The following is a 14,781-nucleotide window of genomic DNA, read 5'->3' on the forward strand; positions in this document are numbered from 1 at the left end:
TCCATTCACAAACAGCACTTTAACCATCTCAAGGCTGAAATTTGTTCAGCCGAAAGATTTGTCAAACAACTGCAAGTAGCAGACAAAGTATGAATAAACTCATCGTTTGTTCATGGATAACTTTGGTCACAGTCCTGGTAAAGCTCCCCCTGCTGGCCATTCACCAGGCTGTTGATTTGGGCCCACATGCCGTGTGGCTTGGGTCTTGAGCAGGGATGAAAGTAAGTCAGGACACTTACCAGTACGGGGCCGGGGCGGCTCTGGCCCCTGGAAGGGGCGGGGCCTTGGGCGGAAGGGGCGGGGCTGGGGGATCAGCATTCCCCACCCAGTTCTTCCAGGCTGCCTGGCCCGCGCCGCCTGGGGCTCCCATGTTGATTTAAAGGGCCCGGGGCTCCGGACGCCGCTGCTGCGGTAGTGGCAGCGGCATCTGGAGCCCCAGGCCCTTTTAAATCACCGGCCCCAGGGCAGCTGCTCCCTTTGCCCCCCGCCCCTTGGTGGCGGGGGTGGCAAAAGGGGCAGGGACGTTAAAGCGCTGCAGGGTCTCCGTTGGCGGCCCAACTGGTACGGACCCTACCAGCAGGGCCGCTGCCAGGGGAGGCAAAAGGGGCAGGGACATTACAGCACTGCCGCGGCAGTGTTTTGATGTGGGCTGGGTATGGGCCAGTGCGGGTTCTTACCAGTACCCAGTACCGGCCTGTATTGGCTCACTTTCACCCCTGGTCTTGAGGAACACTCTGGCGGTGCAGCTCCTCCATTTTGCACTGCCTTCTGAGAGCTGAGAGCCTAGGGTCCAAATGCCTAGACCCAGTGACTTAAGCCAGCTCCCCCAGAATCCCCAGTTGCTTAAGCACACCCTTTCTTACAGCTCCAGCCTTGGGGTCACTCCGGATGACAGTTTACTGCTCCAGGGACACATCATAGATAACGCACATAACTCCCAGACTCTGCAAAAGGGATTTTAAAACAATTACTCTTTACCTGAGACACACAAGAAGTATATAGGTCTAAACTAAACAACACAACATCTCTATGCCATCCGTGCCTCTGTTTCCTTACCATTCTGGAGTGCTCTTCAGGATTTGGAGCAATGTCCTTTCAGGATCCCAAGTCCCTCTCTCCTGCACCTCTCTCATTATGGCTCCTCCTCTGGAACATGGAGTTCTCCCACTCTTCCAACCAGCTTCCTTTGGCTTGGCTGGTCCCATAGTCGAAGAAGACCCCCTCTGCTATGAAAGCATGTTCTTCTGTTCCTCTCCTGCCTAAGCATCCCTTTTCTCTGAGTCCCTCTGGGTTTTTAAATGTGAGCAGTAGCCCCTGGTTTTTGTGTTTTCCTGTTGGGGGATTTTCCGTTCTCCACTCCCCTGCAGATAAACTTGGTTGAACGGGTTTTTCAGCTCAGGCATCCCCCTTAGCATACCCACTGTTCAGCCAGAGCCCAGCTGTTATGGTTAATCACTTCTTTTTGTTTACTCTGTGATATGTCAAGGACCCTATTTGCCCACGGTTGACTCACTACACAGTGAGGCCTTTGATGATACAGCAGTTGTATAAAATTAACCAGAATTCATAAACTGTGCATAGACAGATTACTCAAATTGTCACAACTTGTGAACAGGAGAAAAGGATACAGTCACCAAATGCCTCCTCCACTGCAAATTGTTCACTCAGCTGTGCTGAGAAGTATGATTATTTCTGATTCCCTAGAGAATCCAGTAAAAGATTAAGCCCAAGTTTTTCCAAAATCAGTAACGATTCTTGGGACTCAATTTCAAACACCTTAAAGGGTCATGATGTTCAGAGGACGGGTGCTCAGCACTTTCTGAAAATTGGACTCCTTTAAGGTATCTAAAACTGGACTCCAATGGAACATTAGTTACTTTTGAAAACTGTGGTCTAAGACTGTGGCCAGGTAACCAGATAGCTCATTAGACTCATAGACTTTGAGGCCAGAAGGGACCACCATGGTCATCTAGACCAGTGGTTCTCAACCTGTGGCCCATGGGCTGCTTGTAGCCCAATCAGCACACAGCTGCGGCTCATGTGACATCCTCAGGGCCGTATAGGTAATATATAGTGTGCATGCAGCCCACAATGGTAAATAGGTTGAGATCCACTGATCTAGCCTAACCTGCGCTGAGTGACATATTTTTGAGAATGTAGTATTCATGACAGAAAGGCAGTCTTATTCCTTGTCTTCCCTACCACTGTGGCATAACATGAATCGTTTCTGTACTTCTAGAGATACACCTGGGCAGCTCATTCCTAATTCTGGCTCTAGGTGGAAGGAGCCGTCCGTTCCTGCCAGCTCCCAATTCTCTGAAGAGCACTCTCAATGCATCGGGGACGTGGCAGGCAAAGGAGCCCAGCTAGGTCAGCTCACATAGTTACAGAAGCAGTTTGGGAACAAGGTGAGTTTCCACAAGGAGCCAGCATCTTTCATAGAATCATAGAATATCAGGGTTGGAAGGGACCTCAGAAGGTCATCTAGTACAAAGCAGGACCAATCCCCAACTAAATCATCCAGGGCTTTGTCAAGCCTGACCTTAAAACTTCCAAGGAAGGAGATTCCACCACCTCCCTAGGTAATGCATTCCAGTGCTTCACCACCCTCCTAGTGAAAAAGTTTTTCCTAATATCCAACCTCGACCTCCCCCACTGCAACTTGAGACCATTACTCCTCGTTCTGTCATCTGCTACCACTGAGAACAGTCTAGATCCATCCTCTTTGGAACCCCCTTTCAGGTAGTTGAAAGCAGCTATCAAATCCCCCCTCATTCTTCTCTTCCGCAGACTAAACAATCCCAGTTCCCTCAGTCTCTCCTCATAAGTCATGTGTTCCAGTCCCCTAATCATTTTTGTTGCCCTCCGCTGGACGTTTTCCGATTTTTCCACATCCTTCTTGTAGTGTGGGGCCCAAAGCTGGACACAGTACTCCAGATGAAACCTCACTGCTGTCGAATAGAGTGGAACCTTCAGCTCTCCAGTTTCCAGGCTGTGGAGTTTTGCAGTGACATCTGTGTGTTGTTATAAATGCATGTATGTGACCAGGTCTGTCTTAGAAACTCGAGCTATATCGTAGAATCATGGGACTGGAAGAGACCTGGAGAAGTTTGATAATTGGGTCCTATATTGAGCAAAGCAGAGTGCATTGGACTGTCAAAACAGATATTTGGAGAGAGAGTTTCATAGAATCATAGGACTGGAAGGGACCTCGAGAGGTCGTCTAGTCCAGTCCCCTGCACTCATGGCAGGACTAGGTATTATCTAGACCATTCCTGACAGGTGTTTGTCTAACCTGCTCTTAAAAATCTTCAATGATGGAGATTCCACAGCTTCCCTAGGAAATTTATTCCAGTGCTTAACCATCCTGACAGTTAGGAAGTTTTTCCTAAAGTCCAACCTAAACCTCCCTTGCTGCAATTTAAGCCCACTGCTTCTTGTCCTATCCTGAGAGGTTAAGAAGAACAATTCTTCTTCCTCCTCCTTGTAACAACGTTTTATGTACTTGAAAACTATTATCATGTCCCCTCTCAGTCTTCTCTTTTCCAGACTAAACAAACCCAATTGTTTTCAATCTTCCCTCATAGGTCATGTTTTCTAGACCTTTAATCATTTTTGTTGCTCTTCTCTGGACTTCCTCCTGTTTGTCCACATCTTTCCTGAAATGTGGCCCCCAGAACTGGACACAATACTCCAGTTGAGGCCTAATCAGCGTGGAGTAGAGCAGAAGAATTACTTCTCGTGTCTTGCTTACAACACTCCTGCTAATACATCCCAGAATGATGTTTGCTTTTTTTGCAACAGTGTTACACTGTTGACTCATATTTAGCTTGTGGTCCACTATGACCCCCAGATCCCTTTCTGCAGTATTCCTTCCTAGGCAGTCATTTCCCATTTTGTATGTGTGCAACTGATTGTTTCTTCCTAAATGGAGTACTTTGCATTTGTCCTTATTGAATTTCATCCTATTTACTTGAGACCATTTCTCCAGTTTGTTCAGATCATTCTGAATTTTAACCCTGTCCTCCAAAGCACTTTCAACCCCTTCCATCTTGGCATCATCCACAACCTTTATACTTTAAACTTATCACCTTATTTTCTTCTAGAAGTTTGCAAATTGATTGCTTCATTATTTGCTCCATTATCTTTCCGGATACAGAAGTTAAGCTGACTGGTCTGTAATTACTCAGGTTGTCCTTATTTCCCTTTTTATAGATTGGCACTATATTTGCCCTTTTCCAGTCTTCTGGAATCCCTTCCATTTTCCATGACTTTTCAAAGATAATCGCTAATGGCTCAGATATCTCCTCAGTCAGCTCCTTGAGTATTCTAAGATGCATTTCATCAGGCCCCGGTGACCTGAAGACATCTAATTTGTCTAAGTAATTTTTAACTTGTTCTTTTCCTATTTTAGCCTCTAATCCTACCTCATTTTCACTGGCATTCACTACGTTAGACGTCCAATCACCACCAACCTTCTTGGTGAAAACTGAAACAAAGAAGTCATTAAGCACCTCTGCCATTTCCAGATTTTCTGTTATTATTCCGCCCCTCCCCCCCGCAATGAATAATGGGCCTACCCTGTCCTTGGTTTTCCTCTTGCTTCTAATGTATTTGTAGAATGTTTTCTTGTTACCAGTGGTGAGCTGGAGCTGGTTCGCACCAGTTCGCTGGAACCGGTTGTTAAATTTAGAAGCCCTTTTAGAACCGGTTGTCCCGCGACGGACAGCCGGTTCTAAAAGGGCTTCTAAATTTAACAACTGGCCAAAAGTGGCGCCTTAGGCGCCAACTCCATGGGTGCTCCGGGGCTGGAGCACCCACGGGGAAAATTTGGTGGGTGCAGAGCACCCACTGGCAGCTCCCCGCCCGGCCCCAGCTCACCTCTGCTCCGCCTCCACCTCCTCCCCTGAACGCACCACCCCTCTCTGCTTCTCCGCCCACCCCGCCCCGGTTTCCGACAAATCAGCTGTTCGCAGAGGAAGCCGGGGAGGGCTGAGAAACAGGCGGCGGCTTCACACTCAGGCCCAGGGAGGCAGAGGCGGAGCGGAGGGGAACTGGGGCGGGGGAGTGGGGGTGCAAGGAGGTCCACCTGCCCCACAGCAGGTAACCCGGGGAGGGGCGCAGGGGAACCGCTTCCTGCCCCAGCTCACCTCCGCCACCCTCAGCCTGAGCGGGAACCCGCCGCCTGCTTCTCAGCCCTCCCAGGCTTCCCACGCGAACAGCTGATTTGCGGGAAGTGGGGGGCGGGGGGCGGAGAAGCAGAGCGGGGCGGCGCGTTCAGGGGCAGAGGTGGAGGCGGAGGCAGAGTGGAGGTGAGCTGGGGCTGGGAGCTGCTGGTGGGTCTGTGCACCCACCAAATTTTCAGCCGCGGAGCACCCGCGGAGTCGGTGCGTAAGGTGCCACTTTCGATGTGATCAGTGGGGAGAGCGGCTGCTCCCCCTGCTCCCCCCCAGCTACGCTACCCCGCCCCTAGGAGCCAGAGGGACCTGCTGGATGCTTCCTGCGAGCTGCCCGGCAGGTCCCTCTGGCTCTTAGGGGCAGGGCGGGGTGGGCACCCACTACGGTGGCCCACAAGATCCTCCTGCCCAGTTCTGGGGGCAGTCAGGGGACAGGGGAGGGAGGTGGATGGGGCAGGAGTCCCAGGGGCGGGGGTGGCCCACGACCCCTCGTGGGGTGAGGAGGGAACCGGTTGTTAAGATTTTGGCAGCTCATCACTGCTTGTTACCCCTTTATGTCTGTAGCTAGTTTGATCTCGTTTTGTGCCTTGGCCTTTCTAATTTTGTCCCTGCATATTTGTGTTATTTGTTTATATTCATCCTTTGTAATTTGACCAAGATTCCACTTTTTGTAGGACTCTTTTTAGATCATTGAAGATCTCCTGGTTAAGCTAGGGTGATCTCTTGCCATGCTTCCTATCTTTCCTACGCAGTGGGATCATTTGCTCCTGTACCCTTAATAATGTCTCTTTGAAAAACTGCCAACTGTCTTCAGTTGTTTTTCCCCTTAGACTTATTTACCATGGGATCTTACCTACTAACTTCCTGAGTTTGCTAAAGTCTGCCTTCTTGAAATCCATTGTCTTTATTTTGCTGGTCTCCCTCCTACCACTCCTTTGAATCATGAACTGTATCATTTCATGATCGCTTTCACCCAAGCTGCCTTTCACTTTCAAATTGTTAACCAGTTCCTCCCTCTTTGTCAAAATCAAATCTAGAACAGCCTCTCCGCTGGTAGCTTTCTCCACCTTCTGAAATAAAAAATTGTCTCCAATGCACTCCGAGAACTTGTTGGATAAGCTGTGCCCTGCTGCGTTATTTTCCCAACAGATGTCTGGGTAGTTGAAGTCCCCCATCACCACCAAGTCCTGGGCTCTGGATGATTTTGTTAATTATTTTTAAAAAGCCTCATCCACCTCTCCTTCCTGATTAGGTGGTCTATATAGTAGACCCCTACCATGACATCACCCCTGTTTTTTACCCCTTTTATCCTTACCCAGAAACTTTCAACAAGTCTGTCTCCTATTTCCATCTCAACCTCAGACTAAGTATATACATTTTTAACCTCCTCTCTTTTTTCCCTGCCTGTCCTTTCTGAGTAATCTGTATCCTTCTATACCAATATTCCAATCATGCATATTATCCCACCAAGTCTCTGTGCTGCCAACTATGTCATTGTTGTGTTTATTTACTAGCATTTTGAGTTCTTCTTGGTTGTTCCCCATACTTCTCGCATTAGTATACAGACATCTAAGATACTGATTTGATTCCCCCCGCCGCCCCCAGTTCTGTCTCGTCTCTCCCTTATCCCTGCTATAATAACCCAGACTCCTCCCAGATTCTGACCTTTCTCCCAGGTCTCCATGTTTTTGACTTACATGTGGGTTTTGGTCACCTGCCCCCTTCGAACCTAGTTTAAAGCCCTCCTCACGAGGTTAGCCAGTCCATATCCAAATATGCTCTTCCCCTTCCTCGATAGGTGGACCCCATCTCTGCTTAGCAGTCCTTCTTCCTGGAACAGCATCCCGGGGTCAAGGAAGCCGAAGCTCTCCTGGTGACACCATCATCGCAGCCAGGAATTCACCTCCAGGATGTGTCTGTCTCTGCCGAGGCCCCTACCCTTGACCAGAAGGATCAACGAGAACACCACCTGTGCTCCCAATTCCTTCACCCTTACTCCCAGAGCCCTGTAGTCACTTCTGATCTGCTGAGGGTCATACCTCGCAGTATCATTAGTGCCCACATGGATGAGTTGCACGGGGTAGTAGTCGGAGGGGCAGATGATCCTTGACAATCCCTCCGACAATCTCCTTGATTTCTTTGTCCCTAGAGGTCATTACAAAATGGGCACAGAACATTTTGTGGTAAACTACCCAGATTTGTTAGTCTGTCCACAATTGTACCAGAAGCAGAACCAGAAAAAGTAAGAGACGATGACAGCAGTTCTTTAAAAGGGATGTCCATCAGTGAACTCAAACCTACAACACCATGTGCAAATATTAAATAGTCCTACCAATACTTCTAATCGAAAGTTTATGGTTTATATCTAAGAATACAAAAATCTCTTAGAAATAATCTGCATTCTGCTCAGAGCACTGAATGGTCATAATGTGCCATCAAACAGTAGAAATGCAGTGTTATTTATAAGTATCCTTCTTGTGAAAGATCCTGGACTGCCAGCCCTATAAAGTGAAGTCCCATGTGTCTGCAGAACAGATACACGGTGCAGCTGCAGTTTGGTTAAGTCTTGTCAATGTGCCTTAACACCAGTTTAGGTGGGACTGCCACCTGTAGGGCTAAGAGTGTAGTACAGTCTACATGCATATTCATTTTTAGTTTCTATGCTCAGACTGCCAGTTAGGAGACTATTAGTGCCGAAGAGGATGGGTTTTTTTTTTCTGATATGGATACCTGTCCATTAGAAATTGAATTGTGATCGCCACACAGAAAAGCAAATTCTTTTGAAATAGGTCACCAACACTGCATCAGATGGTAACTGCATCAGATCTGGGCCACACACTTTATGTCAATTGCTAAAAAGCTTTGTAGACCATCATCAATGTCTCACATGATCTAGTTCCCCCCGGGAATAAAGTTCTCTTGTAATGTTTGTCTGTTTCATTAGAGGGGCTTAAGCGCCTGTGCAGAAATCCATTTATAGTAATTTTGGCAACTTTTATATAAGGGAAATTTATTTTGCATTATGCTTGGCTAGTTGTAACAGTGTAGTTTAAAAAACAAACAAACCAGTATACGTCCATGTACTTTTAAGAATAGATTACTTAACAGTTAGTGAAGGTATTCAGCAGCCAAGGCAAAAGCATTGTATTTTAAAGCCTGAACTTAGTAGCAAATAGACAGTTGTTTAGTAAATGACTTGGGGGGGGGGGGAGTATAATGCATTTGCCGCTGTGATACATTGTAAATTATTTAGGTATATGTTACTGTGCACTAGCTTCCTATCACATACTTCGAAATATGTTAGCTCTTTATAATTCATTGTTGGACAACTTTTAAAATCAGTTGCTTTTTAGAAGAACATAAACCACAGAAATTCTTTATTTATCAACCAAGACCTGGCTAAACAAAGACACAAACATGAATCAGAGTTTTGAGATTGGGTCACATTTAGAAATTGGAACCTTTCCAGCCTGATCTTGAATGAGTAATGTAATAATCATTGTAGTAAATGCTAGTTAGACAGGCTTTAGCCATTAAAAACAGAAAGATCACTAAGCATGAAAAACCATAATGCACAGTTTGCTCTTGTTTAAACATTTGCGTGGAACAAACATTCCTGGCATCTGTCTGATGTCTTAGGTTTCACAGTGATATCTTAATTAATCATGCAATACCTGTTTTGCAACAAAGTTAGATCTCCCCTTTCTTCCAATCATCGGCGTAACAATATACACCTAACATAGATTCTGATCCCTGAGTCTTAATGGCGTTTGTGTTCAAAATTCCTCACTCTCAGCCATTACAGGCTATTATGCCTGGGGGAATTCTGCGCACCCGCAGAGCACAGAATAAATCTGTCTCACATAATTTTATATTTTCCTGCATAAAAACCATTTTGCCTAAGAAGTGCTGCAGTTTCGCCATGTGCCCACCAGAGGCCGCTGTGGTGCCAGAACAGCCAGCTGCGCGTTCATGCCGACTGGTCTAGCGCCACAGCGCCCTCTGGTGGGCGAAAGGTGGACCTGCGGCACTTCCTAGGCAAAATGTATTTTGCTCGGGAAAATACAAAATTCAGTGCCCAGTGCTGCAGATTTCCCCCAGGAGGAGAGCTCATCACAGCACCCTGCCCGCGGAGCCAGGTTAGGACAGAGCGGGGCACACAGGGATGCTGGGGCGGGTCACAGACTGAGGTTCAGAATGGCTAGTGGGGGGACAGACTGGAGCACGGGCTCAGCAGCTAGTGGGGTGACAGCGTTAAGCCTGGGGACGGGAGAGGGAGGCTGCAGATACCCATGGGGAGGAGGGGTGTGGGGACAGGAGCAGATGTGCCTGACTGAATGGGAGAGGTTTGGGGCAGCCAGGGTCTGCATGGGGGAGGCTTTCCAACACCCTAACAATTCCCCTGCCCCAAAGAAAAACCTCCCACCCACACCCAACACCTTCCAGGTTCACTCTAGACTCCTTCCCTCTCCCTCAGCTCCTCCATTACCCCGACTCCCCCAAGCCTTTGCACTGCTTCTGACAGGTGCAGGAAATACAGTTCTGTATTGTAATTTAAATGAATTGCACAAAGTTCTGTACTAATATGCCTAGTAAGGAATCTATTTGTCAAAAAAAATTACCAGAATATTTCTTTTTGGTCTGTATTGTTACAGACATACTTGCTGACAGATATTTTGAAAGAAACTACCAAAATAATTGTAACTGGCATGATTATATTGTGTAATATCGACAAATAAAATATGCAGAATTTTCAAATATTGTGTACAGAATTTTTAATTTTTTGCCGCAGAATTCCCCCAGGAATAAGCTATGTAACCAAACAATTGAACCTGACATGAGCTGGGCCTCAGGAGACCTGGTTCTTTTCAAGGCTCTGCCACTGGCCCCACTGGGGGACCTTGGGCATGTCACTGCATCACTCTGTGCCTCAGTTTGCCCATCTGTAAAATGGGAGCAATGATATGTCTCTCTGTTGGAAAGCCCTTTGAGATCTGATTGAAAGTACTGTATAAGACTACGGTATTATTATTAGAGCTGTATATTCTGTGTCTAGCTTTCTTCTCATGGGACCCAGAAAGAGAAGTCCTGCAGCTTAGAGCTATCGGTGTTTTAGAAGTCAGACTGAACTGGCCTTTCTTTTGTATTGTAAAATATTGTGTGGCATCCAGTCCTAATGACAGCAGTGCTAGACTGATCACGGTTTGACATCACACTGAAGTAAGCTGCTTTAAAATCTCATGGGTGAAATCCTGGCCCTACTGAAGCTGATGGGAGTTCACCCTGTGAATGATATTCTGGCTTCATTGAAATCAGTGGCAAAACTCCATTTGACTCTAGATAGGATAAGGATTTCATGCTGAAGCTTCCTTCATACTCTGAGATCACTTACAGCCTTTAACTCCTCTACATACAACCATGTGGTTACTGATAGTTCCCAGATAACAAAAGTAACATTGGGAAACACTGATTTTGTGATAGTTTAGAGAAAGAGCTTTTGGGTCACTGTCTCATGGCATAGGACTGTATCATGCCTTAGTTTTCTAAGTAGAACTCTTCATTGAACTGTGTAAGGAACTATGCCTTAAATGACTTTACATTTGATCTGAGACAAGAAATTCTATTCAACAGTCTGCTTTCAGTTCTCTTACACAGAACCGTATAAAGCAGAGGTTCTCAACGTGGGGTTCGCAAAAAGAAAAGGAGTACTTGTGGCTCCTTAGAGACTAACCAATTTATTTGAGGATAAGCTTTCGTGAGCTACAGCTCACTTCATCGGATGCATACTATGGAAAGTGTAGAAGATCTTTTTATACACACAAAGCATGAAAAAATACCTCCCCCCACCCCACTCTCCTGCTGGTAATAGCTTATCTAAAGTGACCACTCTCCTTACAATGTGTATGATAATCAAGGTGGGCCATTTCCAGCACAAATCCAGGGTTTAACAAGAGAGTCTGGGGGGGGGGGGTAGGAAAAAACAAGGGGAAATAAGTTACCTTGCATAATGACTTAGCCACTCCCAGTCTCTATTCAAGCCTAAGTTAATTGTATCCAATTTGCAAATGAATTCCAATTCAACAGTTTCTCGCTGGAGTCTGGATTTGAAGTTTTTTTGTTGTAATATCGCAACTTTCATGTCTGTAATCGCGTGACCAGAGAGATTGAAGTGTTCTCTGATTGGTTTATGAATGTTATAAATCTTGACATCTGATTTGTGTCCATTTATTCTTTTACGTAGAGACTGTCCAGTTTGACCAATGTACATAGCAGAGGGGCATTGCTGGCACATGATGGCGTATATCACATTGGTGGATGTGCAGGTGAACGAGCCTCTGATAGTGTGGCTGATGTTATTAGGCCCTGTGATGGTGTCCCCTGAATAGATATGTGGGCACAGTTGGCAACGGGCTTTGTTGCAAGGATAGGTTCCTGGGTTAGTCGTTCTGTTGTGTGGTATGTGGTTGCTGGTGAGTATTTGCTTCAGGTTGGGGGGCTGTCTGTAGGCAAGGACTCTCCTGTCTCCCAAGATTTGTGAGAGTGTTGGGTCATCCTTCAGGATAGGTTGTAGATCCTTAATAATGCGTTGGAGGGGTTTTAGTTGAGGGCTGAAGGTGACGGCTAGTGGCGTTCTGTTATTTTCTTTGTTAGGCCTGTCCTGTAGTAGGTGACTTCTGGGAACTCTTCTGGCTCTATCAATCTGTTTCTTCACTTCCGCAGGTGGGTATTGTAGTTGTAAGAATGCTTGATAGAGATCTTGTAGGTGTTTGTCTCTGTCTGAGGGGTTGGAGCAAATGCGGTTGTATCACAGAGCTTGGCTGTAGACGATGGATCGTGTGGTGTGGTCAGGGTGAAAGCTGGAGGCATGTAGGTAGGAATAGCGGTCAGTAGGTTTCTGGTATAGGGTGGTGTTTATGTGACCATCGCTTATTAGCACTGTAGTGTCCAGGAAGTGGATCTGTGTATAAAAAGATCTTCTACACTTTCCACAGTATGCATCTGATGAAGTGAGCTGTAGCGCACGAAAGCTTATGCTCAAATAAATTGGTTAGTCTCTAAGGTGCCACAAGTACTCCTTTTCTTTTTGCGAATACAGACTAACACGGCTGTTACTCTGAAAAGCGGGGGTTGTGACCCCTCAGGGCGTTGTGAGGTTATTACATGGGGGGTTGTGAGCTGTCAGCCTCCACCCCAAACCCCACTTTGTCTCCAGCATTTATAATGGTGTTAAATATATAAAAAAGTGGTTTTAATTTATAAGGGGTGTCGCACTCAGAGGCTCGCTATGTGAAAGGGGTCACCAGTACAAAAGTTTGAGAACCACTGATATAAAGTATATGGCATCAGCTGAGGAAAAAAGTTATAAAATATACTATAGCTAAAGTCATTTTCCCTTAAACTCAGGTCTGCATTTTCAGAAATGTGTACATGCAAAATGTGCTCACAGTTGTGTGTCTAATGTGTAAGAGCAGTTGCCACAATTGTGAGAGCAATGCCACACGCAAATGATTAGGAAGCCATCACTTGCATGCAGAATTACTGAGATTGCTTATGGAATGGTGGTTATTATATATGCAAATTGAGCATGCATTTTTGCACACACTTTTCTCATTAGCCAGGCCTGAATATCTTTGGCTGATCTATAGTAGTGGATTTTGTATTTAATGGGACCCCCCACTGCACTTCCCAGTTCATCGTCCCTGAAGGTTAGCACTGGCGCATCAGATGAAAGACAACCATGTTCTACAAGAAGCTGTGAAGGAGCACACTCAAGTGGCCTGGATTGCCGGTTCTTTGTGTAACAGTATTCTGGGATCAGAGCAATGCTTCCTCCCGCTTTGTTCCAGAGCGGGGTCTGGATTTTTAGAATTTCCTGTGCTCTCTTAAAAGAAATAGAGTGCAACTTAAATTAAAAAAAAAATCCAACATTTTTCTTCTACTAATGACTTTCTTAAAGTTAGTATTGGCTGACACATTTCAAGGTCCTGTTTACCTGGGCCAAATCATTGGCACAGTGTAAATAGAGAGAAGATTATTTCAATCATTCAAGTTACAACTAGTAATAAATTTGCCACAGTATTGTCCTCTCTCCTACAGGGATCTAACCTGATTATGGGAAACAGCGTGGGGAATATTATAGGCACCTGCCCTGGTTCTGGGATAGTCCGGTCACCATGTGTAAAAGGCATTAAGTTATTCTGCATAACATATTAGGCCCCTTCCAGCTGTTTAACTTAGCGGGCCTTTTTTACTTGCAGCCTGGAACTCTTAGCTCTGTATGTTGAAACAGTGCACCTGGCCTATATGGTTCTCTTTTCTAAGGCAACCTTTGACTGAAGGCTTTGGTGATTAGTCTGATATCTCCAGTAAATAGCACTGCTTTTGTTACAAGGAGATTATTTAAGAAACAAATTCTTTGGGTCTCTGGGAATCTGCACTAGAGTCCCATCGAAGCCCATCGACAAACTCCCAATAACTTCAAAGAGACAAAGATTTGGTCATTGGGGGATAAAAAATACATCTGTAAATATGGGGTTAAATCCTGGCCCCATTGAAATCAATGGGAGTTCTGCCATTGACCTCAGTAGAGCCAGGATTTCACCTATGGCTTTTTATGATTATGTATATTTCGGTCAGAATACCAGCCCACCTGTTGCTTGAAGGACTGCTAGTTAAGAGTGAATCGTAGAGCCCAATGGCTGGAATTATAGTGATTGGAGCGGTGTGAATACTACAAAACAATATTCACCAATTTTAGGATGTTCTAAAAATCTTTGTACATCTTGGAAAACAGACAATGTAATATTGTCTGAAACAAGTAGCATTTAATACCATTAAGATAATGAACTGGAAACACAAACAAACTATTTCCCCATGTTTATTTCCCCCCCACACCCCCCACTGCTCTTCAGACATTCCTGTTAACTGCTGGCAATGGCCCACCTTGATTATCACTACAAAAAGTTTTCTGCCCCCACCCCCCACTGGTAATAGCTCATCTTAAGTGATCACTCTCCTTACAGTGTGTATGATAACACCCATTTTTTCATGTTCTGTGTGTATATAAATCTCCCCACTGTATTTTCCACTGAATGCATCTGATGAAGTGAGCTGTAGCTCACGAAAGCTTATGCTCAAATAAATTGGTTAGTCTCTAAGGTGCCACAAGTCCTCCTTTTCTTTTTGCGAATACAGACTAACACGGCTGCTACTCTGAAACATATTATGAATCAGTTTCTATTTAGAAGAAGTTTATCAAAGAGGTAATTTTAGAAAGTGGATGCAAGTATCATACTGTAACACATCACATTTTGTTCCTATATTTAACTATAAAGTGAGTATTCATTATAATTTCAGGAACATCTATTCCTGTGAGGTTGTTTTTATCATCACAGCTGTTTATTGTGTCTGTCTTGTACCTTTTCTAATCTTTCTCCTATAGGATATAAACAATTTTTTTTAAAAGAAAGAGAAATGGGAACACGATCAAGCATCACTGAAAAGATGAAATGTTTGCAGTGGCTATTTTTGGTTCATAATTATAGCCATTGATATGGGAGGGTTATTTTACCTTGACGTCCATATTATTATTTTCCCCCCAGTA

The 14,781-nt window shown here is 45.3% G+C and overlaps 1 protein-coding gene across 3 annotated transcripts in view; it reads left to right on the forward strand.

The window, feature by feature from the left end:
• The window catches only part of LOC141996657 (uncharacterized), a 36,190-nt gene extending 23,269 nt beyond the window's left edge, over positions 1-12,921 (forward strand). For 2 of the 3 annotated variants that reach the window (XM_074968854.1, XM_074968853.1), the window contains exons 11-12: positions 2,240-2,408; positions 6,976-8,717. In XM_074968854.1, coding sequence (XP_074824955.1) covers positions 2,240-2,384 — 145 coding nt within the window. In that variant the 3' untranslated portion in view covers positions 2,385-2,408; positions 6,976-8,717. Of the gene's footprint in view, positions 1-2,239; positions 2,409-6,975; positions 8,718-12,792 lie in introns of those variants that run through there. The other variant, XM_074968855.1, reaches the window with a different exon arrangement.
• The last annotated feature ends 1,860 nt before the right edge of the window (positions 12,922-14,781 follow it).

This window comes from Natator depressus, chromosome 12, assembly GCF_965152275.1.
Source record: "Natator depressus isolate rNatDep1 chromosome 12, rNatDep2.hap1, whole genome shotgun sequence".
Classification (NCBI taxonomy): Eukaryota; Metazoa; Chordata; order Testudines; family Cheloniidae; genus Natator; species Natator depressus.